Here is a 27807-nt window from a genome sequence, read left to right on the forward strand (position 1 = left end):
CTACAAAGCATTCCACTGCTGAAGCACTGATGGCATCAGCCAATAGGATAAAATTATACTTTTTTATTTGTTGTACATCCCAATATGCCAAAGGGACCTTAAAGAAGATTCTTGGCTGACACAAATCCCTATAGCTGCACTGACATTACTGTATGAACTGACAGGATTTAGCCTGAATTTCCTACAAGCTGGAATCAATTAAACTAGCCAAAGTGGAAGAGACATTGTAAAAAACAGCAAAAGGAGAGCACAGAGTAGGAGACAGAAATTCAGTAGTGAATATACTTTAAATCACTTTTAGAGGAAAAAAAGTTTTAAGATTTTTTAAAAAATAAAGTAGAGATGAACAGAAATGGATATTGATAATGAAAAGTTTTGCCCCTAACCACAACAAAGATAGGAATCCATTCTGCCCAAGAGCCAGTCAGAAAACAAAGAGAGTTTTTGGTGCTGAAATTTGCAGCTAAAAGAAAAAAAAAAAAGAAAAAAAGCTTAGCTTTTTGGGTTTTGTTTGTTTGTTTATTTTTTTTTAACTGGTAATGAAACATGCTTGTGTTTCATCAGAAGCAAAAATCACACAAATGAAGTGTCTGGATACTGAAATGCTGCCATGGTGACTCACTCCAAATTCGGCTGCACTGCGAGTCCTGTGACATAGTGTGCTTTTCTTTTGATGGAATCAGTAGAAATTCTGGAAGCCATGAACATCCTGAATGACCTACTGTTCTTGGTAGATATCAGAGTACCCTGACAAACAAGACTGTCCTAAAAAAAATGCAGAGCACTTTGCCAACTGACATGTCACCATCTATGGGGACAGTGGATCAAGAGTAGGTCTGAAAGCAACAATTCATCTTACACAGGCAGAGCAGACATCTTGTAGCAGTGACTATATACTTCTACTGACCTCGGGTGAAATCAAGTGCATGGCTTTGGAGCATATTCAAAAGTCCATTTAATACCATTATGTTTGGGAAGACGAGAAGGGGCAAGTTTCTCGAGGAGTGACTGATAACATTTGCCAAAGAGAAGGAGGTTTTGATTCACAGATTTGTCACAGTTGATTTAAAATAGTACAGCTTTTTGACTGAGGGTGTACTTTCCTGAGATACAGAGGGATGCTAACAAAAGGCAAAAAGTGGGTTTATTTGCGGTGGAATTCTGCCACATTTTTCCAGCTGGGGGCAGGAATTCTCATAAATCGACAGCTGCAGAAGGCAGTTAATCCAAAGGCTAATCTCTGTCTGTCCAAATCGCTTACAGACATATTTGCAGCACATACATGAGGATTTCTGTATGCATGTCGATGAGGCCAGCAGGAAGAGAGCAGCCCACAGCATGAACGGTTTGGGTGGGAGCGCGGGCTGGGGGAGCGCTCACGCCGTGCTGGCTTTCACAAAACCTTGCCTAGTAGCTCGCTTGGCCATATTTTGATAAATCTCTCAAGCAGCTGCAAACCTGTTATCCTGAACCTCCAAAGCAAGCTGATTTTGCATTTCATTGTTTAGATCACCATAGAGAGTACTAGGGAAGGCAGTATCTGCAGCAAAAAAAAAAGTTTACTTGGTTCGGTGTTCAATTCCAGCCCCAATTTCCAGCTTTTACACTTGCATTTAGGTTTCCTTCTGTCAGCAGTCTCTCCTCCCCAGTCTCTTTCCCCTGTTCTCCTCTCCCCTACATTCTCTTCTGCCTTCACATGCTCTGGATCTGCCATCCCAAATCTTTTTCCTCTCCTCTTTCTCTACATATTTTCTGTGCTCTGCTTCTCCCTGGCTTCATGCAGGTAGGGACCCAACCAACTTCTATCCCCCTGAAAGTGCCAAGTAGGACATTCTCACTTCCATTCGCAAATGAACGGTCATCTCCCAGGAGAGTAGTGGAGGGCTTTAATCCATTTAGAACACGAAGGAGCGGCAGCAAAAGTTAAAACAAATATAACAACAAAATCCTCGTTTTTTTAATCCAACATAGTCAGACACTTAAAGAAGCAAGCAAGCAAACAAGCATACAAACCTCACACCAAACCCAAAATAGTTGTTGAAGAGAAGAAGGACAGGAACTAAACAGAACTTTCAGAGGACAATCAGCATTCACCTATATGTAGCTTCTTGTAATTCTGTCTCTTGTGCAGCTCCTGTATCTCTGCTTGAGCACAAGTACATAAGCGCATGGACATAAACCAGCCATCGCTCCAGGGAGGTCAACAACACAATCGATTGAGTTAGCTTTTGCTGAAGGACCTCTGCTTCCTCCTGTGGAAGGAGGATTTGCCTACCTGCCCAAATCGTAAAGTTATTGTGTAGTCAGGGGATTTTACTGTTCCTTCTCCCAGGTGTGATGTATGTGTTTGGTGTGGAAAGTGTTGGCACTTATCAAAGACAAAGAAAAAACCATTAGGTCTGAAGCAGTGAAGAGAAGTGGTCCCCATGGCTCCAGTGAATGGACAAAATGCAAACTAAAGAGGCTATAAACACAGAAGAACAAATGGGCATGTGCCGAAGGCAGAATATCCAGACATTAAAACCATTCTTTGTTCAAGTTGCCTCAAAGAGTGAATAGAGTATGAATAGACTGCATCTGCTAAGACACCAAAAATGCAACTCTTGGAGGTAGTGTTAAAAAAACATTAGACAAACACTCTAAGGAAGGAAAAACAGACACCCAAGATTTCTGAGAGTTGACAACTACCATTGTACACTACTGAAGGGCCTGGGGGAATTTGTGAGCAGAAAACCAAACGTTCAACAGTTAACACTGGACATGTTACAAAACTCAAAATCAATACACACTTTCTGCAGTCCCTGCCGAAACCCTTTAAGCTCAAATAATTCCTATATTACACAGCAGCTTATAAGGATGACAGAGTTTATTTTCATATTCTTAACCAGGAATAAGTCAGGACAAGAAACAAAGAAAAGCCATTGTTTTCATCCGAGCAACTTCCATTCTTTAAAGCAGGATTTTCCACTGTGTACTCACAAGGCATTGGCAAACAAGCCAGCCTAATGAAACTGCACCAGCTAACTTGCGTTGCACATACGTAAAGTTTTAAGTACTACATGTGCCCTTTTAACACACGTAGTATTGTTCCTGCTATATTAGTCACTGTTTTTTCTATTTTATTTATAATTTCAAGATTTAGCAATTCACAATGTCATGTGTCCAGATAATGCTGACACACAAGTTCAAAGTCAAATACACTTAACTTACTTTTAAGAGCATTACTGACTTAAAGACTAAACTGTGGAGGTCTTATCACAAAAGCTGGGGCAAAGCCAGCACATTTCGTGAAGTTTCCTTACCTTTTTTCTTTGGAAGTTCACATCGAGTTTCATTGAGGCGCACTTGTTCAGTGTGTTCAGTCGTCTACAGGGCAAAGCAAATTCAAAAGATTAGCAGTACCTGATTAAAGGGCATGACTTTTCGTAAGTTCAAAAGCTTTTCTCTTATTTGCCTGTAGGGTGCTAATGGCACACAACAGGCTTCAGAAACAATACTGGTCATATTATTTCAGGCTATAAGACCACTGCGTTCACATTACTTGGTAGCCAGGTTTATATACTACTTTTTAATTCATATAAATTTAAGTACTTAGCAAAGGAAACAGGTATAAACTAACAGCTCTGATGATAGATGGGAAAATGTCAGGAGAGGAAGTAGGTAAGTTGCCTTCTGAAGGACCATAACATAACTGATCTAAAACTATTTAAGGCTGATATTAGGGGGTTTAAAAAGTTGACATAAAGAAGAACTTCTAGCAGTTAGTTAAATGTTTCTCTACAGTTAGTATTTCCTTTCTCATACCTCTGGATCTTATAGACAGATTAACACCACAAGTGTAAGAAATCTAACATCTTTAAATTAATATTTTTAATTATTTTTGACCGTGTCTGTAATTATGTCATCACAGACTCTTTAAGGCTTCTGCTCCTTAAATCCAAGGCTATCCCATGAAAATAGTGGGAAAATAAAGATGGAAAATGAATGTGTGTGTGCCCATATGCAGAGAAAGAGGACAAGAAAACATGCTCTTTCAATAGAGAACCTACCATGCTAAGCATAATTGATTAGTTTTTATTTATACTTAAAGGTCTTGATTCATTAAACCATCCATCTTCTAAAACCAGAGGCTCAGAGTCAAATGTGTTTGCCTTTGAACATTTTCCACATTTAGGGCTGAATTTCAAAATAAGGAAAGGCAGAGTGAGAGAGCCCTGTGCCCACCACACTCCTCTGCAGGCTGCCCATTTTGCTTCTGGGCCTCGGGAAGAGGCTGCAAATCTGCAGAACTGATAACTTCTGAAATGTATACGATAAGTTACAAGGACACAAGAAAAAAAGTATCACATCAACGATGTTGTCTTTCACATACCGTAAGAACATTATGGCAGTAACATATTCCTCCCCGGGACTTTTAATATTAGAAAACCTTTCAAATTCCTACCACTAATAAAGAACCAGCCCACCAATTGTGGGTCTTCCTTAAAAAAAAATCCTTACAAAATACCACCTGCTCATTTGTAGATAAAATGCTCCTCCTTAACTCAAGCCACCAAACTTGTTACGCCATATCAGAAAAGTCATGTGCTTATCATATTAATGTGAGTATAATGCATGCACAAGCACACCCCGCATGCATGATAGTAATGTTCTTGTAATAAATTTCAGACTTTGTGGCTCTGCAGCTGTATCTTCAGCATTCTGCCCACAAATCCTCCTCCTCAGGGATTACTTCTATTATTACAAACCTCATCTTTTGCCCAAACATGGAATTTCTTAACCCAAAGTTGCATTTTCTTGGGGCCCTGGGAGTGAATGATGTTCAGAGCTTCTTTTGAGTGCAAAATGTTTACATTTGCATCTCAATATAAATTCTAAGTAGACAGAGGCACAGACACACTTTTGAAGGACTCCAGCCTAACTTTCTATCCTTGGACCAAGAGGTGAACCAAAGGCTCAGTTGGAGTCCCTGTACCTCTCCATTAGCTGGACTGTGCTGAAGGGACAAGTTTGTAGCCACATTTCCACACAGATGTGCTGCTGCTTGTCACCTGAGTGCCTGTAGCTGCCTATCTAAAGCAAGCTGCAATTACATCCTCACACCTTTACCTGGTGAGCTGCCAGGCCAGGGTCAGGGAAGTGCTCCCTGCTTCCTTCACCTAAATGTGTCCTGCAAGGCTGACCCAGGGACAGGCGTCAGCTAAATTCATGCCCAGAGGCTTCCTCAGTAGTTTATAAAAAACCCTCCATACCTGTTTGCAGTTGTTAAGGATAAGATGTAGAATTAAACATTTTAAACACAGGGATCAGTTCTCCTTCCATTCACTACACTGTCATTTGCCTTCAAAAAACCAAGGAGTGAGCCACACACTTCAGGAGTGGGAAGACAAGGAAGCAACGGCCCTTGATGTACCCTCTGCCTTGTTTGCACCCATGTACCTCTGCACAAGCCCAGCCGACAGCAGAAAGTGTCATGGCTTTTATATTAAGAAGGGCTGCTTCTTCAGCATAGAAAAGTGTACAAAGCACATGATCAAACCAACAAGAACGCCCAAAGCCATCACCTTCCCACTAACGACATCCAAAAGCAAGATAATTTCAGCAGGAACCGAGTGGTCATCTCCATAAAAGTGAATATCCTTGATTAAACTGGAGGCTTGGGAAGCCATACCATTGTCCTGGCTGCTTTCTAACCTGGCTTTGCTACGAAGATCTTGCTCCATCAGAAACAAAACTACTTTTTACTGGGTGCCAGGAACTCAACCTCAGGTTTTAAATTCACCCATATACAGAACATCAGCATGCTTTCTGGGGCTTTTCCAGTGCTGTGGAATGATTTGCCAGTGAAATTAGAGAACTAATGATCATATTTGTGAGCTTGCCTGGTACTAACAACTCCAATCAAAGCCAGTCTGTTTCCACTTCTTATGCTTTGTTGATGTGCCAGCGGTGGCAGAAAGCTTTTCTCATCTACTTGAAGTTGTTACATGACTGACAGCCAAGACCCCAGAAAATCTTTCAGAAAACAAAAAATAAAAGTCTTTATCTACAAAAGGCTGCCACTAATGTCCCAGTTGAAGTAAGCATAGCACTACACTTTCACGTCACTCCTTAAAAACATGGGAAAAGACTGCCTGTTTGTAATGTTAGCAAAACACAGAATCTGGACTTGAGAAAAGGTAGGAGAAAACACATTAAATAAGCTTGTACAAGAGACATGGCTATATAAAAACCAAATCATCAAAGATGTATTTCAATACTCATCTGGAAAGCTCTGCAGTTTTCAGGGGAAGCCTGCAAAATATTTGCTACAGCTAGTGCTTCACTGATGTTAATTTTATTTCTTCTCCAGGCCATCACAGGTAAGCACTGCCTCTGTGGTTTAGCACTTATGTCTGTAGTGAGATATCATGTCTTTGTTGAAAAGCGTCCCTTGAAACAATACATTAACACCAGCAGAGTGATTCAGGTGCCCAAACAGAGATGTCTAGTGCTATTTTTGATCCCCTGGAGTACCAAGTCTGGCCTTCAGCTGCTGCAGGTCCCCTTGGTCCAGCCAGCCCATGGAGAAGTCTGAGATATCTTAGGAGATCTGAGATGGCACTAAGTAAATATATTTAGGGCTCTGGATCCCAGCTCCAGTGCTATACCTATTAACTCTTATGATGGAAGTTTTACAAAAGCAGGAAATCTCTGGCTTTAGCATCTTGTACAGCACCTAGCAGTGTTTAGAAATACATAGGAACTTGTAGTAAAGCAGGAGCTGATTAACTGAGAAACCTCCTGGGTGACCTGTTGTCCTGCTTGAAGAGCCATCCAGATAATGGGAAGACCACTTTAAAGTGACTTGGAACTCCCTGCAATCCCCTCATCCTGTTCTGCAGCTGCTTCCAAGCAGATGGTGGGGAATGCAGCTGGGGCACCGAACGGTCACACAGGAGAAGGCACCATAGGCAGGGCTTGCATGGACAGCACAGTGTCTCCTACCTCTGCAGATCTGCAAATGTTCTCCCTTACGGACCGTGACCAGGCAAACACATGATATGGTTCCATAAACTCCTCTATGAGGGAAACATGATACTATTTATTTGTTTTATCGTTATTCCTAGCCAAGTGTAAGTGCTGCATACACATGCCCCTAGCTGGCTTCTTCTGTGCTGTGGAATTTGGGAAGCGGACATCCAGATCCTCATGCTGTACTCTGCTGAGGTCTGAGCACTGAATAAGAGTCCTCCCAGTACCGGTGGGGTTGGTGTGAGAAGATGGCACTGGCACATCCGTGCTCCACCAGCTTTGTGCATGAAGAGAATACAGTATTTCCCACTCCTACCACTTTTTGTCATGGCTGCGAGTGAGTTACTTTATAGGCAACGTCCTCACATAAGGTGAGTCAACTCTACTTGAGGTCAATGGGAGCCATTCTACTGACTTCAGAGCAGGGCTTTCTGTACTGCATGTTCATCTCCTAACAGCACCTAAAGCAACATAATTCAGCAGACAGGACTGACTGTACAATCACCACTTCAAAACTCTAATAGTAGGATGTCCCCTGTACAGCGAACTTTGAATTATATATAAGCTATCTAAGAGACACTAGCTACGGAAAAAGAGGTTGCTGTCTGCTTGGCACAGTTCAAATGTTAAGAGCTTGATTGAGAGGACGATGGATCAGACTGTTACAGGCTTGTTCTTTATATTCTCAGTCACTATATTTATGTGAATACAAAAAGAACAACATGGCTTGGGTTTTCCTTCTCACCCTCTTATCACAGTACCCACAAAAGTTCCCAGAGCAGAGTTGGTTGCTGCTATTTTGGAAATGACACAGAGATCCAGCTATAAAATTTTCATGCCCAATTATTATTTTGGCAGGCTGACAGCATTGCCTGCAGATTGCATGGCAATTTTCTATTGTTTGTTACTCAATAAAATCTGAGTGGAATCTCTTGATAGATACGCCTCTAACCCAAAGGCCTCAAATTTGCTCTTTACTCTGCCAAATTTTCAAATGATATTGAAAGCAGCAGGAGTGTTAGAGTATCTCAAAAAGGTCACTGAAATATCTTGCAACGGGGAGTCTTAGGCTTTCTGACTAAAATGCTACCAGCTGCCTTAAAAAAATAAAAGGTCCCTCTGCATTTGTACTTCATGTTGTCTTGTATACTGCAATGCCATAAGAAAACTGATCATAAAATGAGGTTGAGAGTCTGATTTCAATCCACAAGAGCAGAGAAATTCAGCATTTATGCTAGAACCATTACCATTCAGAGCTAAAACTCTGCTCAAACTGATTATCCACTCTGGCATTCCAGCTTTAAAATTATCCTTCAAATAAAAAAAAAAAAAAAAAAGAGAACCCCATTTTGTATAGCACTACAGGCTGAATGCACTGTTAGTCAGTGTGAAGGTTTGGTCATGCATACCTTTGAGGGGAGTTTTGGGTGTTTGAAGAGCGGAAGTTTGGCTCCTGACCTGGGGATCAGTGTATAAAGAAGTAATAACTGACCTTCTTTAAACTTTCTATTTCATAAAAGTGCATCACAGCCCATGGCTCTCATATGATATGCTGGCATGTAGCTTGTAGTACTGCCACCACAGAGCAAAGCAAGGGCAGAAAAGGGTAGAAAAGCATCAACAGTGGTCAGCTGACCTGTGAAGATTTCCAGTGCACCAGAAAACTGGGAAGATGTTGGTTTGATAGCTAATACAGTAACAAAGCTGGTACTGGGGCCAGAGGCTGACACTGTTGACTGTTTCTGATGAACTCGAATCTCGACATTTGGCACAATCACTTTTTGCAGGTTGCTCACAGCCAAAGGTTTGGAGCTGCTGACTTACAGCAAATTAAATGTCTGCAATCTGAAAACATAATCTGTACGTAATAACTGTATTTCTACCTGGCTAGTATATGAGGTGTTATTCTTTTTTTAGATCAAATCTGTTTAGAAACTCCCCCCCCAAAAAAATAAAGTCAACAGGTGGTGTCTTCTGAATTAAATCATTACAGAAAAAATTATTAGGCAGTCATAAAACCCCTTCTCTTTGAATAAAATAGTTTGGAAAGATCTGTGTCTGTGCTTATGTACCACAGATCTCAGAGTATTGCTTTATTTAGGCTAATATATATATATATACATATATACAATATAAAGCACTTTGTCACAAGTGCATCTCTCGAGCTGCTAGTTTAGTTTTTCAAAACCTCATCTTTTAATGAAAGAAAAAAACAGTCTCCAGCTGTTCAGCTCACACAAAGAAATTCTCCTAAATATATCAACCTTGTGTAACTGTTGTAGGTGTATCTACGAGTCTACAGAGAGGAAGGAGCAAGAGATGAGCTGTTCACATTTAGCTGCGTAGGTGCTGGATGCCTGGTGACCATGAATGAAGTACCACCACTGCCAGTTACTTTGGAGAAGAAAGCCTGGGGAGAGTCACAGAGCTACACGGTGACTGCACCTCACCACTTGCTCTCACAACAAAGGGACAGGGACAGACATCATACTTGCACTTTCTGATGGTCCTTCAACTTTGAGGAAAAGGGCAGAGAGGAAAAGCTCTCAACCTTCTACTACTTCGCAGTTCCCACACTACAGCAAAGTGTGTCTTCCCCCACACCAGACTGAAGCAAGGGGATGCATGTATGTGTGGAAAGAAGATTTCTCTAGGCATAGGCAAAGCCATCCCTCCCACCAGGCCATACTGAACAGCAAGAGATCAAGTCTGCAGTTATTCTGCTCCCTGGCATCCTTGAGAGCTATCACTGAAGGATCCAGGTATTTTCTTCTCATTTGTCTTCAGACACAAAGCCTACTACAGAGAGAGAGAGAATATTCTGTTCCCCATATCCGTAACAGACAAAATGAGATGCAAAGTAGGTCTCACAGCAAGGGAGTTTTGGGAAAGCATTCTGACAGCTGTGCCCAGGAATTACCTGGATCCTCCAGGAAGGAGGGCACCTCCCGGGATGGAGAGATGGACTAGATAGACTGCATACCAGCCCTGTTTTCTGTGGTGCTCAGAAACCCTCTCTGCAGTCCTCCATCAAAGACTCATTAATCCCTGCAAGGCACAGTATGATGTGCAGTGGAACAGCAGCTACTCTCTGATGACTTTAGCCCCAGTTGCAGAAGGGGAAATAGAGTTTTGTCCAATTATCTTGATAATGGTGTTGTGAAAGTTTCCAAAACATGTAATAAAGCCTCTTTGGTTAGGGGCCAGATGCTCCTTTGTCCTTACTAAAGAAGAGAGGAGCAGAATCCAGCTTGAACTCCGCACAGGAGAAAGAAGAGGGAAACAATGCCTCTGCAATGTGGTTTTGCAAAACTACCACAGAATTGCTGCTTCTTGAGTCCTGGGGGACAGTACTTGAGCAATGCAATACAGTATATTAATCACAGGCAGAGTATAAAAAGCTAGATAAACAGTAAACCGCTCTGGGAGGGGCAAATCAGTGATTAGTTGTAGCAGCTGTAGTACTGTGGGGTTCTGGTCCCATATCTGTTACTGGTGCCAAAAAGAGAGTACCAAGGGAATTACAGCAGCATGAAAACCATGTCTGCTGCCAGAGAAAGTACTTGCCGAATTCTGTGCAATGAAGTTTCATCTTTTCTGCTGTGCTTGGACATAAGAGTTATTCATGTGCAAATCAAATGTGACTCCTTCATTTATTCAGGGTTTGCTTGTACTACTACTAGTTCTTTCTTAAAAGGCACGTGTTTCAAATCCATTTGATCTGGGTCTTCCCAAATCATGTAATGTTTTCTATGAGTGTAGTGGGTCCTACTCCAGGATTTTCCATAAAAGAAATGAATTCAGAATGGTAGCATTATAGATATCATTGCTTAAATTCACATGGACAAGGAAACATCTCTTCTGCTGCTGCTATGCTAACAATAACAAATCAGCTCACATTTTAAAATTATCGGAAAATAAACTTCAGGTGTTTTTTACCTGCAAAGAGGGTCTACAAGGTCCTTGTCAAGAAAATCATGATCTTCCTTTACTGCAGCAATGTCAATGGGAAACTGAGAGTCTATAAAAGGAGACACAAGATTAAGATGACTGCTTGCTATTCAAATGAAAATACATTGTCTGTGTCTAAAATGCTTTGCATGTGCTTGCTCACTGAAATCTGGTATGACTGACTTCACTCAGCTGTGGTGCCTTTCCAGCTGTATCTGCCACCCTTTCAGCCACCTTTTTTTTTTTTCTGTTAAAGGTATAGTTGAATGTCCTATGACCCAAAGACAGAGCAAGAGACAAGAGCAAATTTACTTCACTATGGCTTTAAAAAGATAATTGTTAGCTGTTCTTTCTAGCACTTAGCACAAACAAATGAGATCAGGGAATTACCAACACACTTTCTTTATCCAAGTGAGCAATAAGGTTCTTTGTTCCCATCACAGTGACTTATTTGCTAGACAGATTTTTCCCATGAAACAGAAATGTTCTGCACTTTTCACTTTTAATATAGGTCCTGATAACAACATTTTCAGACTAAGGGTTACTCAAGTAAGAGAGACAGAGAAAAAAGAGTTGAATTATAACCCCCAATATTAGCTAAAAAGCCAGACTAGTGTGCTGGAAGCTGACATGTGTAATGAAAAGTGACATGGCTGTAACACATTAGTGGGGCCTCTGTAACGGTGGGATGGGTTCCAGCGCTGTGGCTGCTCTCCAGGCTGCTCTGCCATGCTTAGGTACCACAGCAGGACACTGGGATGCAGGAACTACAGCCAGCAGTTTCAGAAACTACTGCTTAACACTGACATAATAGATGCCTGTAAAAAGGATCTTGTTTTCTAAGACATAGACTGTCTAGAGAGCATATTGACTGTATGGGAACTGTGCGAGCCCAGCACAGGTTGTTTTTTGGAGGGAACATCCCTCTGTGTTTGGCAGGCAGCGGGCTCTCCTTTCCTTGGAGGTGTGGGGTTCTGAGATGCTCTGACTACAAGACAGACACAAAAGGTACTACTGGGCACCCAGGAACTATGGTAGCCACATCTATGTCAGCTTTGGTTTGGCAGGTTTATTAGTCTTAGTTTCTTGCTGGGTTCAACAGAGCCCACCTGGCTCCTGTTAGAGCTACCTGAGCATCTCTGCATAGTGCTCCTAGTCCCTGGGCACCCAAGCAGCCCACGAGGAACCAGCACCTGATCCCTGAGGGACCTCAGCTGGCCATCAGAAGCCATGGAGGTGTCCTCGGCGTCATGCCCCTCAGCCCCACATGAGGGGCTGGACGGTTTCCAGCTGGCTGTCTGTAGAGCTGGCTCTGACCCACAAGGTTTCTTGGCCATTGCTCCATGCATGGAGCCGTGCTGCCTCCAGACCCAAGCTGACCCTGGAAGGTGTCCAGCGGTGTTTGGCTGAGCTACACTCCAGCTAATAAGCCTGAGCAGGCCTGAGCTGGCTCTGTGTCTCTGGCAGACAGAATATGCAGTCTGGGAAAAATGAGGATTAGCTGCAGTTTCCTGCTAAGCAGAGCAGGAAAAACCCAACCCCAAAACTGCTCCTGATGGCAGCAGCAGCAGTACAACCGCTTGCCCTGCCCTTGGGGACATTAGTTCCCTGGGCACAAACTTTACAGCTAGGAAGGGGACATGTCCATTTGTCAGCACCAAAATATTGGCTTTTCTAGCTTTGCACGTGTAAAATGCAGCTCTGAATATTCACTTTTGGTAGTTTTGTGGAGTATTTCAATCTTTTTTTCAGTTAAGACTGAAATTTTCAGTAACTTTCAATGTTTTCAGTCTTATTTTAGACACAGTTCAGGAAGTTGTTTTTTTTTTTAAAAAAAGTCAAATGTATTTGGACTTTTTTGTACTTGTTTTTGGTAACCTTTGAGATTTACACAAACTATGTCCCACCTCTTTTTTTTTTTTTTCCTTCCCACGGCTATGAGGGCAAGAGTCTTGCTTTTCTTTAGGCAGTGGTATGACTCCAGCAGCTGAAGCTTTGTGAGGCAGCTAGCCATGGCCGTAACTCAGTCAAATGCAGAGCTGGCCGACTGCAAGCTCTCCTGGCAAGGGCCCAGTGCACTTTCAGTACGGCACAGAGAGGAGAAAAACCTACTTACCCTCATAGAACTGAGCATATTGTGGAAATCCAGCTGCACGTAACCAGTCACACGCTTCCTTTGCTTCGATTTCTGAGCAGAAAGAGGAAAAATAAGAGTTCACACTTTGCATTAGAAGTTGTTTTACTCACAAGGAAATAGCAAAGAGACTTAGCGGTTCATTGCTTAAAAGTACTGTCATCAGTCTGAAGTATTTCTTTATAGCATCAGAAAATAAAATTAGCGTCCCTCACAGAAATACCCCTGCCTCCACACAGCTCTGGGGTTTGCATCACCACTTGGTGACCAGGGTGAACTGTTAATCACCTCTGCGCAGCAGGAGAACTTGCTCAGCCAGCTTTGTGGTCCTGTGTCCTACCCTCCCCCAAGGATAAGTTGTTGGGTGGAGGTGAAGACGAAGCAGGCTGGAAATGGGGTGACAGGGTGCATGCATTGTGTTTTCTCCTGCTCTGACGCTTGTTGCAGAGAAAAATCCCACGTGAACGCCACTGAAAGCTCTGAGAGGAAAACCCCAATGCAGGTCTCGTGTTACTGAAGGGACAATTGTACAGGTAGGATGCATCTTCCTACCTTTAGCCATCTGAACTCCATTAAGTAGAGTCCCTCCACAGTCGATAGACAGTTACTTTCAAAGGGTGATTCATTTCACCTTAAAGTAGTGTCTAAAACAGGCAGGATAAATGAACTACTGACAGTGCTTTTCTCTTGTGGCTGCTAACAGAGGGAGGATAAACAGCTACAGGTATGTCTGTGCAGCTAAATGAAATAGATACAGGCAGTAGCTTCGATCACTGGAACCCAGACATCTCACTCTTTAATTTTAATCCACCTCCAGGCCTGTTTTGGGCTGTTTCAGTTATCTACTAAGACAAATCTTCTCTTGAGAAGTCTAGTATTAAGCAGCGAGGAATCCATCTGTGTCATCTTGTCCCTGCCTCTCCACTATTTAGAAGTACGGACACAGCTGATGCTGGACTTGGTTTCCCCTTTCAAGGTGTGTTCTGCCCTGAAGAAAGAGGTGGGGGAATCATCAGCTGGACAAGAGAATAGTCCCTCCTTATTTTGAGGGTGACAGTAGGGATTTGGTGAGCATGAGGGAATTGAAGAAGATCATAGAATCATGTTGGTTGGAAAAGACCTTTAAGGTCATCGAGTTCAACCATTAAGCTAACACTGCCAATCATGTTCAAGAGGGGGACTACATGAGACCTAAAGGTTTTTGCATGGGAGAGGCAGATCCACCCAACGCAGTTACTGAAGCAGCAGTAAATAAGTGTCAGCTACACAAAAAGAGAGGATAAATTTTGAAGTGTCTCCAGCAAAACAGACTTTGTGCACTACAGCGGTCACACCCATGGTTATGCACCCAACCTCTGAGATGACTGATGCATGTTGACAGTGGGGTACCTCAATTTTTACCAAGCTCCATGGGCTCATTTTATGGAAAGCCATGTGGCAGGTCCAGCTGTGCCCAGCACCCACACTGCCAGCATGCACAGCTGCTCCCACAGCTACAAGAGGAACGACTAAGAGTAGGGGCTCACCCGGATAACTGTGTGTTGCTGGGGGAACCCGGGCAATACCTCCTTGCTGCCCAGATCCAGATCAGGATCCACCATTTCAACAGTTCCACTTTACAAAACACATTATCTGCACCTCTTACGTTAAAAAAACCAAAACCCTGTGGAATACAGTGTCCAGGTGTTGAAGAAAGTAGACATTTTATGTTGCTTATTTTTCAACATGAATGAACCAGTCAAGGGTTTTGGCATGTTTGTGGTTGTAAAATCTAGGCAGCCATAATACAACCCCTAGATATAAAACAAGGATGGAACTGGAAAAAGAAAACCAGGCTCAGTTGCTCTTCTGAATGTTCTGTCTTGCATGCAAAAAAATTTCCAGTTGTAAATCTATTTTCTACTAAAATGCATTTCTATATATAGGAGATGCTGGTGTGAATTTTTCCCCTTGTAATTCTGTTCAAATCACTCATTATACCCTTAATGACTTTACCCACTGAATCCCACCATAAAACCTGCTTTGAATATACTCTGCATTATTTGACCTGCACACCTTTCTGATCCTTTAAATACTGAGACGTGCCAGCAAACTTTTGTTGCAGAAATCAAAATTCAGAATACAAGGTCTACTTATCAAAAGTCCAATTTCCCAAAGATTATTAGATAGCCAGTAACAGCACCACAATGGCCCCAATCATTAGCAGTGCTGAAAAGGATTTACCACCAGGTCTTCATTTGCTTTGACATTAGTTCATGTCAAGGCCAAGAAAAAGGAGTATGAAAGTACATTCAGTTCTTAACACCGCACAAAAGAATGAGCAGCTTACATAAAACGTGGCTCTCACTACTGCACATCTGTGTGCTGAAAGCACATCTCTATTATGTTCCAGTGAGACTGAATATTCTTACTAAATGCTTGGAAAAAAGAGAAGTCTTTATAGTTTTTTCTTTTGCTTAATTCAGTCTCATGAAACACAGATGAATCAATCCCATTTCAAAATGTATTTTACAACTCAGAACAGCTGTACGTACATTCTAGCTTCATCTGGCCTAGAAGAACAACTAACAGAGGCTGTGGGTGATGGAGAATGCTACCATTTAATGGCCTTATATGCTTATCATATTTCAATATTTTTCGCAGTTGGCTGCTCAGAGAAGCTTGTTGAGGAATCTTCCTGCAATCCAAGCAAGATTTTAAAAAGCTCAGGTTGCAATGGTTGAAAAATTGCTGGGAATAGCCAAGGAAGTAAATCTCACCCATTGCGGTGGCTTTGTTGTTGTTGTTGGTTTTGTTTTCTTTTTTCTTTTATATGAGACTGTAACACACTGCAACCGTTCAAAAATGACTGATGGATTAACTTTTGCTTTCAAGTCTCTTAGTCTATCTCCTCCATGAAGGAACTATTGGGAGTATTCTCATTTTCCAAGCGATCATCTCAAATAAACAGATTCTCCCTCAGATAACATTTGCTAAGTCATCTTCCAGGATACTGGGTATCGAACACAAATGAGTGCCCAGTTCCCTTGCTTGTCTCTCTTTCCTTTTTGATCTTATTCAGAGGACAGCAGAAGTGAAAAAGTGCAATGTGCTGCTGGCCCAGCCAAAAATATGACTTTGCTTATATGAGTGTATTTCTACTGGCTCAAGGCACCTGTTCCAGCTGTTTATCTCCTGGCTGCTCCTGCAGGTTTGGTGAAAAGGCACAGCCAAGGATTTACACCTCAGCAGACACCAAAGGTCATTTCTATTATCTCACTCTGGGCATCTAATCCAAGTTATAGTTCAGAATGCAATACAGATTCTTTCATTACGGGATATTGTAATGCTTAAAACGTAATTTGAAATGCTCAGTTTAACTTTGTCTTTCTGTGCAGATACTCTAGTATTTGCCTTTTTTCCCTTGCTATCTAAACATCAGTGACAACTTCTTTGAGAAGAGATGAGTACAGCACCACAAAGACCTCACTGAATCTGTCAATGAAGGGCTGCAAAAATACTTCTGGCAGTGTCGGTCCAGTTCTGTGCCCATGTCCAGGCTAATGCAGGGTCTGAACCAGCCTGCAGCAGCTGCTCTGTCTTGGTGCAGCCCTGAAGGACCTGGAAAACTACATGTGTTCACAGGTGGCTCCAAGGTAGCTTGTCAACAGCACAGAGAAGGGCTGTGACACTGAGAAGAGTGACTTTATGACTTTAGAGAGAACATGGCTCATAGTTTTGCACTCAAGGCTGGCAGAAACCACAGGTCTTCCCAGAAGCACGTGAGCCACCACCAACCCACAAGCAGCATCTCCCTTGGCATGATCAAATGGCTGCTCACCCCGGCAGAAGTGATGGTGTGTTTGTGCTTATGCACTACTGCCCTGCTCTGCTGACTGCAAAAAAAATCAGCGGTAATTTACCTACTGCTTTACACTTGCTTAGCAGCAATTAATGGCAATCATTAATAATTAAGGCTAGATAATGATTTGGTCACAAATATTGACAGCTGTCAGTATGACTCACGGTACTTGAATTCCCATGTTTTTTTTTTTCAGTTTTTAGTTGAAGCTTGACAGGAAACAAGTTTATCTTTTCCATTTCAGTTTTCTACCAGTAGTGAGTTATAACTGAGATCCACACAGGAAAAAGCCTTCCAGTCACATTTCTGGGGAAGATGTGGCCTCCACATCCCCCTCATCTACCAGCTCTTCCCAGGAGGTTTGGCACAGATGGTGCTGCAGATCTTCCTTGCATCTCACCGCAGAGCCTCCCCAGAAGTTGTCCCTGCTTCACCAAAACCTTTTGGTGCTCATATGCAAACAGGGGACTTCAAACTTTGTCACACACCTCTTTGATCAGCTAAGCCATCTTTCTTTTTGATTTGTTTTTTCTTTTTGCCCTTATGGGATTGTGTCTTAATCTTTCCTCCCAGAGTTGTCCCACTATGTATTAAATTAAACATTTATTAGAGTACCCTAAAGCACATACTGCACAGTAGAGACTGATGTGCAAATATCTGATCCACTTTTTAATTTATTTAGGATGTAAGTAGAGAGAAATAAGGAGCGAGACGTTCACCCAGGAAATGTGACAGATGTTCAGAGTACAGCTGAGACTTGGCTGTGAGTCCTTCTCTAGTGTTAAGTAGGTTTGAGCGTGTGTCCCACAGACCATGTGGGTGCTCTGGCTATTCTGGGGCTGGAATGGAGACAGTTGCTTGCAGCTTTTCTCTCTCTCCCAACACTTTCTCTGATTCTTCACAAACTGCTTTGATGGTGCCCAACACCAGAGGAAGAGTTGAGCATCCAACTGCCACCAAAGGGGACATCCTGCCCTGCGTTCAGACATCTAGTTCAACCCTCTAAGCCGACAGAAGACTAACCCTCTAAAACTGGGAATGGTCTGCTGTTGGATCAGCAAACTGACCCAGATCTTCTAAGGACCTTATTTAGCCCACATTAGCTGCATTTTAACGAGCCAAAGAAAACCAAACCACTGGGACAGTCATTTCTCACATGAAGAATGAAGGAAAACTGTCTAAAAGGTTGGTTGGAGAAAATTACACTGTCAAGAGGAAATAATGTAAGTAAATAAATTTTCTATCTTGGGACCTTATCACTGTCCACAAATATCGGTGCTAAGACCCAGATGCTACAGTCCTTTCCCTTCTCCTGTCTACATGTCAGCATTTCATCTTGTTCTACTTTTCTACTATTCTCCCTCTGTTTATTCTATCTTCTATTTTGGTGTCACTCTCTTCTTTAAAAGCCATATGTGCAGCAGAATGTCAGCCTGGCCTAGCTGGTCTTGATGCATCCCTTTTGCCCCATATGTCTGTCAGGTCACAAACAAGCCATGCCACCACCCTGATGTCTTCCTGGAAGAGTGCTCATGAGGGCAGACGGGATCTGTAGGAAAGCCCAGTTCAGGCTGAAGCTGTATGAGAACAGGCCCAGCATGTTTCAGCTCCTTGCAGTCCCATCTGAGGTACTTCAATGGCCCTTATTACTCTCCTGTCCTACATCTCATAGTCTTTAAGACATTTATCCATCCAACTCTTAATCTTCTTTTACAAAGGGGAATTTGAAACACTTCAAAAGTGCATAAATGTGTTAGAGACAAGATTGGTGTGAATTAGGTGCCTGACTCCTTTAACTGCCCATAAAAATATGGCTATGTCACTCCTCAGTTACTAATACTCTTAGAAACCTGGTCTGGACAGACCCAATCCCAAATTTCTGAAGTTCTTAGATATCTAAACCCATCACACCATTGTCGCTCAGCTGCTATGTAACACTAAAGGCTGAGAGGTTTCCATTGTAGCATTTACAAAGCTACTTCAGAGCTAAGAAATTAGAAACAGTAGGGTAGAGGTGCTAGATTGTAAATAACAGGAAAATATTTGTAAATATGAGAAAAGATGACTTTCCAAAGTCACATGGGAAAATCAGAGCAAAACAGAAGCTCACATCTATAGCTTGCAAGGAGAAGGTTAATGTCGTTATGAGTTTATCGTCTTGCTCCACTACTGCAAGTAGGTTGGTGGAGATCATGGAAAAATACAAAGCTTCTCATATTCCCTAAGGAAAAAGTCGCATGCAATTTAATAAAGACAGATACAATTTTCTGTAACATTTTCATGTTGCATTGTACTCACCAGATTTTGTTAAAAGGGAAAATTCTGAAGTTTTATGTAAAAAGATGTTATATTTTTTTGTCCAAAGGATATCGGTGTTTATGAAATTATTTAGGCTTTTAGCATAATTTTCTGATAACTCCATTTGAGGGAATGCTTTTAGGTAGAAGTCTAATGGTTTACCTCATTCCCTTCCACCCTGTAGAACTTTTCCAGAGGAATTCCAATAATAACACAAATGTTGTTTTACCATGCACTCGTAAAATTACCATTTATAGTACAAATAAATCATAAATAAAATAAAGCATAAGCATACAATGAATTTATATTATTTTACTACACTATGGTGTATACTCTTCAATAAATCCTGGTAATAAGGTTTTCAAAAGTGGAATTTCATTGGAATTATATTATATCATGCTGTATAATTACTATTAGAGCCAAGGTTATGTTTTGCAAGAAAGGATCAAATAAAGCTGTCAAAGTCTTATTTAAATAGACCTTAAGCTTTTGCAGAAAATCGTGGTACCAGTAATAATACAAGAAAATATGGACCTTTTAAAGTACTGTGGCTGAATATAATTCAAATGTCAATAGAAAAAGATCCTTTCAAGCTCTTTATGAGTAATTCTTTACACTTGGTGAATAATAGTCAGATGACGTCCATTCATACTCTGACTTCTTAGAAAGGTTGAAAGTGAGAAGCATGATTATTTATGGACATGAAAAAGAATCTCATATGCTCAGAGATTAAAAGATTGGAACTGTTTACCTTGGAGAGCAGATGAATAAGGAAGGGTTATGATAAAAGGGTGCAAAATCAGGAGTAATAAAAAGATAGGAAACTAGGAACTTCTATTCACCCTACCTTGCAACACAAGGACAGGAAGATTAATGAAAAGGGAGGAACAAAAGAGAAGGAAGGCAATCTGAACTGATAAAGTATTTTTTAAACTAATCTATAAAAATCATTGCCAAAGGACAGTGGGGTTGGGAGATGAATGGACTCATAACTGAGCTGGAGTCTTATCTGACAACTTGCTGCTACCAACACAGATTTGGAAAAGGATTCTCCAGAATGGAATAAATTAAACCGAACTAAAGTGTTATGAGATTGGTTTTTCCTGGTCAGATGACCCCTTATATAGCTTTTCTTTCTGACCTACTGACATTTCTATTGCTCATACATAGTCTGAGACTATATAAAATGTTTCTATGACACCATATGACAATTATTTCATTCCCTACTACAACCAAATACTGCATAGCCCAACTGGGAGACTTGTCAACCGCATTTTATCTTGATCAAGGATGCGTTTCCCAGGAAGAAAGGTGTGTTATTCCAGCAAGGAGTTAGGAACCTAAGTCCCCTTTGGATAAAAGAATTATGGTGAATTCCTTTCCTAAATTAACGGGATATTGGTAAAGTAGGTAGGCCTGAGATTTATAGCAGGTTCACCACACACAAAATTTTACAGGTCTGGGAACATTGTGTCTGTATTAATATTTCTTATGTCTAGATCTCATCAGAGCTAGGTACACAACACAATGGTTTCACTCATGCTAATAACATGAAGGCAGCTATGCACATAGCGTCACAACAACAGGGAAAAAACCTGTTTGTAGTGTAGGACAGACCTTTGTACAATGTGCTACACACCACAAAGTCTTTAAGCTGAAGGTGACTCGCAGGGAGCATGGAAGCAGGCAGCAGAACAAGCCAGTAATGACACAGGGACACATAAAGACGTCAGGAGCAAGAAAAAATCTGAAGGACTCTGAATTCAGAGTAATTAGCCATCCTTCCAGGCAGCTATCACTGTCCCTAAGTGTCTCTAGCATAAAATCAGTTCCCCAGGGAATTCTTCCATTATGTAGACTTCTAGGCAACTCCCTCTGCTGAGGTACAGGGTGTTCACCACAATCAGGTACCTAAACACGAGAGTGCAGTGAGATTTGTACACTAAGTTATCTTAGCATTTGAATGTCTCAGACATCACATTAATAACACAGCAAAGATGTTTAATAGCGCCAACTGGTGCTCAAAAGTCACAACATTTTAATGTGCTTTAACAATGAGATAAAACTAAGAGATTCTGGTCTTCCTTTGAGTGTACTCTCCAGGTCTTTGGCTGCTTCCTATCATCAAGATAATTTCTAGTAAGTGCTGGTTTCCCTTTCTCCTTTTCTTTCTGTGTCTTGCACTCCAAAGTCACTTAAAACTAACTCTCTGCCATTCATTTCTCTGACACTTTTGCTAACCACCATCCCACATGTCCACTCAGTTTATACAATCTTACTCCACGCTAGTTTGTTTCCTTTTTTTTTTTTTGCCATCTTCGATTCCTAAAACAAGATTTAAAATCCCTCCTAGCCCAAAAAATCTTATCCTATCTTCAAGCATTGAAATCACTTTTCTTCTTAGCTAACAATTGATTTGTACAATGCAGCACTTTGTGATGACACTAATAAAACAATAGGTTGCATCCCACATCTCATATTGAGGCACTTTAAATGGTTATAAAAACTGATGCGAAAGTTATATATAGGGATCACTTGATTCCTGGGTGAAATGCAGCTGCATTAGGATGAAATGTGGCAGCTGCATAAAAGAATACTGCAGCAGTTTATGACAGGAAACAAGGAGAATATTTTACCTAGCTGAAACTACCAAAGGATTTATGAGATAGATAAAATTCAAAGCATATATATACTGGGAACTGACAAGGACACCAGGCTCTCCTCCCTTTAGTCTTAGGAAGAATACTCTGGTATTGCTAATGGGCAATTGTCATTAAGAGCTTGATTCTCTTCAAGTCCTCCCTCTTCCCATTAGGATTTATATCCCTTTCCATACCTTCTGACAGATTCCTGAGCCTTGGCTCAGCACGGACTCAGGGGACAGAGGACAGAGAACCACCCACCCATTCCCCAGTAATGCGCTGCCCTTCCCACTTACTTGGCCTGCAGTTCAACAGCTGAGCACCACTGACTTCAGAATTAATAGGGCTTTGATACATGACCACTGTACATCCACTGAAAAATGTATTTAGATGCAGGTATGGAAAATGTGAGCCTTTAAGAGCTATAATATTAAATATATTGTATTTTTAATGTGGAAGGAACATTATCAAATAGGAAGAGAAGGGGTAACAATCCAATCCATTGGGATCTATTCCAAGACGCCAGTGTGGGCCAAATTTTGAAAACAGACTCTGATTTTTTTTTGTTTTTGCTTTTGGCTTTGCACATTAAGAGATCTAGGCAGAATCTAAACTTCTACGTAGCATGGACCAAAGAGTGGCCTGGTGACCAAAATAGCTGATGAGCTCATATTGAAAAGGAAAATGTTGAGTCCAGCTGGTGTTTAGAAAACCTTCAGGTTTAACCTCACTTGCCACACAGATGTGCTATAAAGCCATTTTTACAATGTACCATTGATACTTCCATAACTAATAGATACTATTAATAAGCAGTTATTGAGACATTGTAGCTATACGTACCTATTCACTTTATATATTCATGTTACATATTCATGTTATATATCTTATATTGGATCACTATTTTTGAAGAGTTAAAGAGCAAGTAAGTGGACTGCAGGCTGCAAAGCAGCTTTGTAGAAAAGGAGCTGGGGGTCCTGATGGACACCAAGTTGAATATGAGCCAGTAATGAGCCCTTCTGACAAAGAAGACAGCCAGCATTAGGAGGAATGTTGCCAGTAGGTCAAGAGGCATGATCCTTCCCCTCTTCTCAGCACTGGTGAGGCCACATCTGGTGTGCTGGGTCCAGTTTTGGGCTACCCAGTAAAAGGAAGAAACAGATTTACTGGAATGAGTCCAACACAGGGCTACAAAGATGATTAAGGGACTGGAGCATCTGATAGATGAGGAGAGACTGAGAGAGCTGGGACTGTTCAGCCTGGAGAAGGAAGTTGAGGGGGGGGAATACCATCCATGTGTATAAATATCTGAAACAAAGGTGCTAAGAGGTCAGAGCCAAGATCTTCTCAGTGGTGCGAGTGACAGGACATGAAGCAACAGGCACAAACTGAAACACAGAAGGTTCCTTTGAATCATCAGAAAACACTTTTTCACTAGGAGGGTGACTGAGCACTGGTACATGTTACTCAAGAAGGTGGTGGAATCTCCGTCCTTGGAGATATTCAAAAGCCATCTGGACATTGTCCTAAGCAGCCAGCTGTAGGTGGCCTTCCTTGAACAGGAGAATCGGATGACCTCCAGAGGTGCTTTCCTTCCTCAGCCATTCCGTGACTCTGTGACTATTCCAGGAAATGTATAAAAATAACCCTACACTGACCCAATAGTGAGGAAGAAAAAAATTCTCTGCCAGCAACACCATACTTCTCCTTGTGGAGAATTTCTGATGAAGACTTGCTGTAAGCTTCCCTAGCACCCTTTTTGTCTTGAGGAAGGCTAGCACCATTGATTTTATGATGCATAGAGTCATAGGAAGGGTAAGCATAACACCAGGGACAGGTGTACCTAATAGTAAGTATATATGTATCAATTCCAACTGTACCAATACTGGAAACTTGCCATAACTTTACACTTGGAATGATAAGTGTTATTATCTTTGTACCTGGACTAACTCTGCAATTAGATTGCTAATACCTTAATTACAGGAACACTAAATTCTTCAATCTGTAGACAAGGTATGTTTCTTCAGTGCACATAAATGGCACAAAGGGTTTTGTCTGGTACTCGAGCCTTAAGATCTGGTTTGAATGTGGACACAGCAGATGGACCCCACTACCTGCAGCTTGCAGCTACCCTCTGTCCTTGCACAGTTTTGAAAAATGTTGTCTCTTGCAAGGCTAAGGGAAATTTGCAGACAGCTTGAATTCAAGCAGCAGACAAGATGCACAAGGTCTCTGGAGTGGCCTGACATTCAGAGGGCTCCCAAGAGGACATAGCGTTGGTCTGAGCATGGCTGCTTCTAACTCCAACTAAAGACAGAGATATAATGTCTCTGGAAGTCAGGGTTTTCAAGCTCTGTGTCCTAAACCAGAGGGCAAGTTTCAGACTTCAACGCCTTGCTTAGTTTTTCCACAATACCCGACCTGGTTTTCATGTGTGAGGTACTGAAGTTAATTGGTCAGACAGTAATTGGAGCTCATCAGATGAAAGGCACTATGGAATGCAGGAGAATGCCTCATGGTATAATTGGAGTGAAAATGTAAACAAGACTCCAAAAGATAGATGTTGTCACTGTAAACTTTCTCTCTGAATTATGCAGATAAGTAGAACAAAACATAATTCCTTATCAACATATTAATTATTCTTTGATTATACCCTTCATGTGCTGTAGATGGTCAAATTACATGTGGGCAATCAGATATACATCAGAAAATCTCTACCCATCCAAGGTGGTCTTCCTGCTGTGAATTTATATTAAACACTGAACATTAATATGAAACTAACTCCTCTTGGAGATAATACTTTGATGTATTAACAAAACAGATTTCTCTGTTCTTGTTTATCGTAAATGAAGATTAAAGCACTTTCTTTTGGAGTTCTGTGTGAGATGAGTAATTTGTAGTGCAAGAAACATTGAAAAGATACAGCACATTCAGAAGAGCTCAAATATTGTAGACAAAGTCTGAATCCATGGCATGTGCACAGTGAAAGTAATGAGAAGTGCTGAGCTCCCACCTGGTATTATCAGCATTATCCACCGTTATCAGCTGATTAACATTACAAGCTCATCTGCCTTCAGATCCTGCTGTTTCCATTTTAGCTCTTTCCTTGAAAGGGCCTATTGAGAAAGATGTCCTGCATATTTGTTCTGAAAAAACTAAACCCTAAACAGCAGAATATCAGTTGTTCACACAGTCTGGAAGAAGTTGTCATGTACATACAATCCAGTAACGGTAGGGCTGGCACTATCCTGAAAGTACAGGCAAGGGCTGTACCTACACATCCAGGTAACCTTTTTTCTGATTCACAACCATATTGTAATTATTATCATTGATGTACATCAACTTTATTAATATTTAATTGTGTCTTGAGACTGTAGTGAAAAATAATTCATAAAATTTGTGTCTATCTACTTTATTATTATTATGACTTCTGAGAGGTGTAAACACCAAACACCCATATCTGTTTAACGCTTTTTTCCAGCTCTTATTTACTACACGAATCTTACTAATGAGAGCTGCCAGGATGCCTTCTTATCACTGTATGAAGAAATGAAAAATTGGTAAATTAATATTAAGCTCAAACATTATTTTTTTTAACTGGATATTCTGAACTAGGTCCATTTTCCTTTTGGGAGTGGGATTGTTCCTATGTCAGGGTTATATGTGATGCAAGAAGTGGACTCTGCCATGAACAGGCGTTGGACCAGACAACCTCCATTGTTTGATAGTTCTACTACTTTTAAAAATTATTTCAGTGACTGAAGAAATAGCAGAGGCTTATGTAAAGATGTTATTGTGAACTAAATTTTACCCTTTACTTTGACTGCACAGTGCTGTTAGAACAATGGAGTCACATTAGTGTGTGTTTTAGTGTGATCTAGTCCAGAGCCACTAATTACTGACCTTTATGGAGTCATGAGAAAAACAAAGATATTAAAGGAAACAATTAGTCGCTTACTAAAAAAAGAAAATCTTTCCTCACTCTGTCTTCACAAATGCATCCATTTTTATGAAAGTGCCTTCCAAACACTTCACTCCAACAAAAAAAACAGAACTAAATGTGGGAAAGTCAAATTAAAGGTTCTTTTTTTTTACAGTAGCAGTGGAGCTACTGTTCAGACAGCTGTTCAGAAAGTTTCCATCATCCATCATGTGATGGAAATTTTGTTTAATTTTACTGAAGAGATACAGATAACATTCAGTATCAAAGCAGTGAACTCAAAGGCCAGAATTTTAAGGCTATTTCAATTTCCTAACTGGTAGGGTGCACATCTTTGAAGATGCTGGAACTATTTAACTCCCATTTGCCTCCTCAAGCACTTTTGATGCTGATTGACACAATACTGCCTTCTGTTACCAGGTGGCTGCAGACATGAGTGATTAGGATTGCAGTACATGGATAGTTTCTATATGCTTTGGCACATACACATCTAAACGTGCCTTGAAAACACGGAGGGAAGATTGCAGAGCAAACAGTTTTACCAATTAACTGATAACTTTCAGATATCTGAACTAAAATACTACTAAGAGTTTTCTTCACACTCATCATTGGTGTTTTTTTGTTCAGTCCCCTTCACAATGAAAGCTGCAGTCCATACAGCTACAGAGCAATGTGCAGAAATCATGCTAAAGCAATTCCTGCATGATAGCCGTACATAAACATTTATTTGTGCATACTGGAGGCAGGAAGGAACAGACAACTTGGCTATGTTGCTATAGTTATTATTTTTAGCATTTTGGCTGAAGTCTCTAATTTCCTTTCCCTACTTTTTTTTTTATAGAAGGCTGTGGGGGTTTTATGTGCTCCTTCAAGTAGAGAACAGGCTTTTAATTTAGTGAAAGTACTGGTTTTCCATTCTGCAGCTCACCTAGGTCTGTTTCCAGCTATTAAAGCCATTGTACAAAATAACTGTTCCTTATGACACAAAATTCTGCTATGGCAGAAATAACACTAGGTATCCATAGTACTGACACTTCTCATTTCCTTACCCTTGTTACACCACAGAGCAAATGGAAGCCAGATTCACAGGAACCCTGTAATTACTCGACAATAATCATTGCCAGCAATAAAGCAGAATTAGCGAAGAACTAATTAGCGCACCACCCAGGACTAACAACACTCTACACTTTTTAACTGATATTTTTAGATACAAGCAGGAAAGATGTAAATTGCCCTTTTATCAAATAGCATGAATGAGCATAGGTAAGTTAGATGTTTTCAGTTATCACTCTATAAAGTTGGAGTCAGCCCTCCAGCTCTGTGGCATATATTACCCTGGAAGAAGACAACAGGAAGGCTGGAGACCTACCAGTGCCTGCTCCCTGTAGGTGCAGGAAACTGGGGCTGTGGGGTGGACAGCAGGAGACACCAAAGCTACTGAAGCACAAACCTACTATTGTCACGTCAATGTCCCTAGCTGGATAACAGAAGGGAATACAGAAGTGTTGGCTCTGCAAACGGCAGTGAGATAGAGTCCCTGGCACTTTTTAAATTGCCAGCTGAATTTCAGCTATTTCTTAATTTAATAGCTGATGGGAAATCAGTTGGAGAGTTTCAGTTGCTGTCTCAGGGATGGAGTGCCTTTGGTCTGTCTGCTGGAGAGCACATTCTCACTGGCCTGAATCATTACTTGCCTCATTGTGGGAAAATATGGTTTTGTCACTAGGCAATGCTACCAGATAGATATTTGGAAAGTAAATGACTAACTCCTTGCTCAGCCAGACTTTCAGTGGGAAATGAGACACATCACTTAACACTTACACTTCAGTTTAAAAAGGGAAAAAATGTCCTTCTTTACTTAGGAAGGAAAAATGTGAGACACGATATGCTAAAGTGTGTACTATGCTCAAAAATATGCTCCAGGTGTATGAGGATCACATAGCTACCTTGCATGAGGTGGTCTTCCTTTCTTTAGAGCTTCAACAATCAG

General features: G+C 41.1%; 1 protein-coding gene across 7 annotated transcripts in view; it reads right to left on the reverse strand.

Moving 5' to 3' along the window:
• STARD13 (StAR related lipid transfer domain containing 13) overlaps nt 1-27807 on the reverse strand; it is a 310401-nt gene that overhangs the window by 26612 nt on the left and 255982 nt on the right. For all 7 annotated transcript variants that reach the window (XM_065051591.1, XM_021286176.2, XM_065051599.1 and 4 more), the window contains 3 exons: nt 13082-13153; nt 10954-11035; nt 3303-3366 (listed from right to left, as the gene is read on the reverse strand). In XM_065051591.1, the coding sequence (XP_064907663.1) occupies nt 3303-3366; nt 10954-11035; nt 13082-13153 (218 nt within the window). The remainder of the gene's footprint in view (nt 1-3302; nt 3367-10953; nt 11036-13081; nt 13154-27807) is intronic.

The sequence above is a fragment of the Columba livia genome, chromosome 1 (assembly GCF_036013475.1).
Source record: "Columba livia isolate bColLiv1 breed racing homer chromosome 1, bColLiv1.pat.W.v2, whole genome shotgun sequence".
NCBI classification, from domain to species: domain Eukaryota; kingdom Metazoa; phylum Chordata; class Aves; order Columbiformes; family Columbidae; genus Columba; species Columba livia.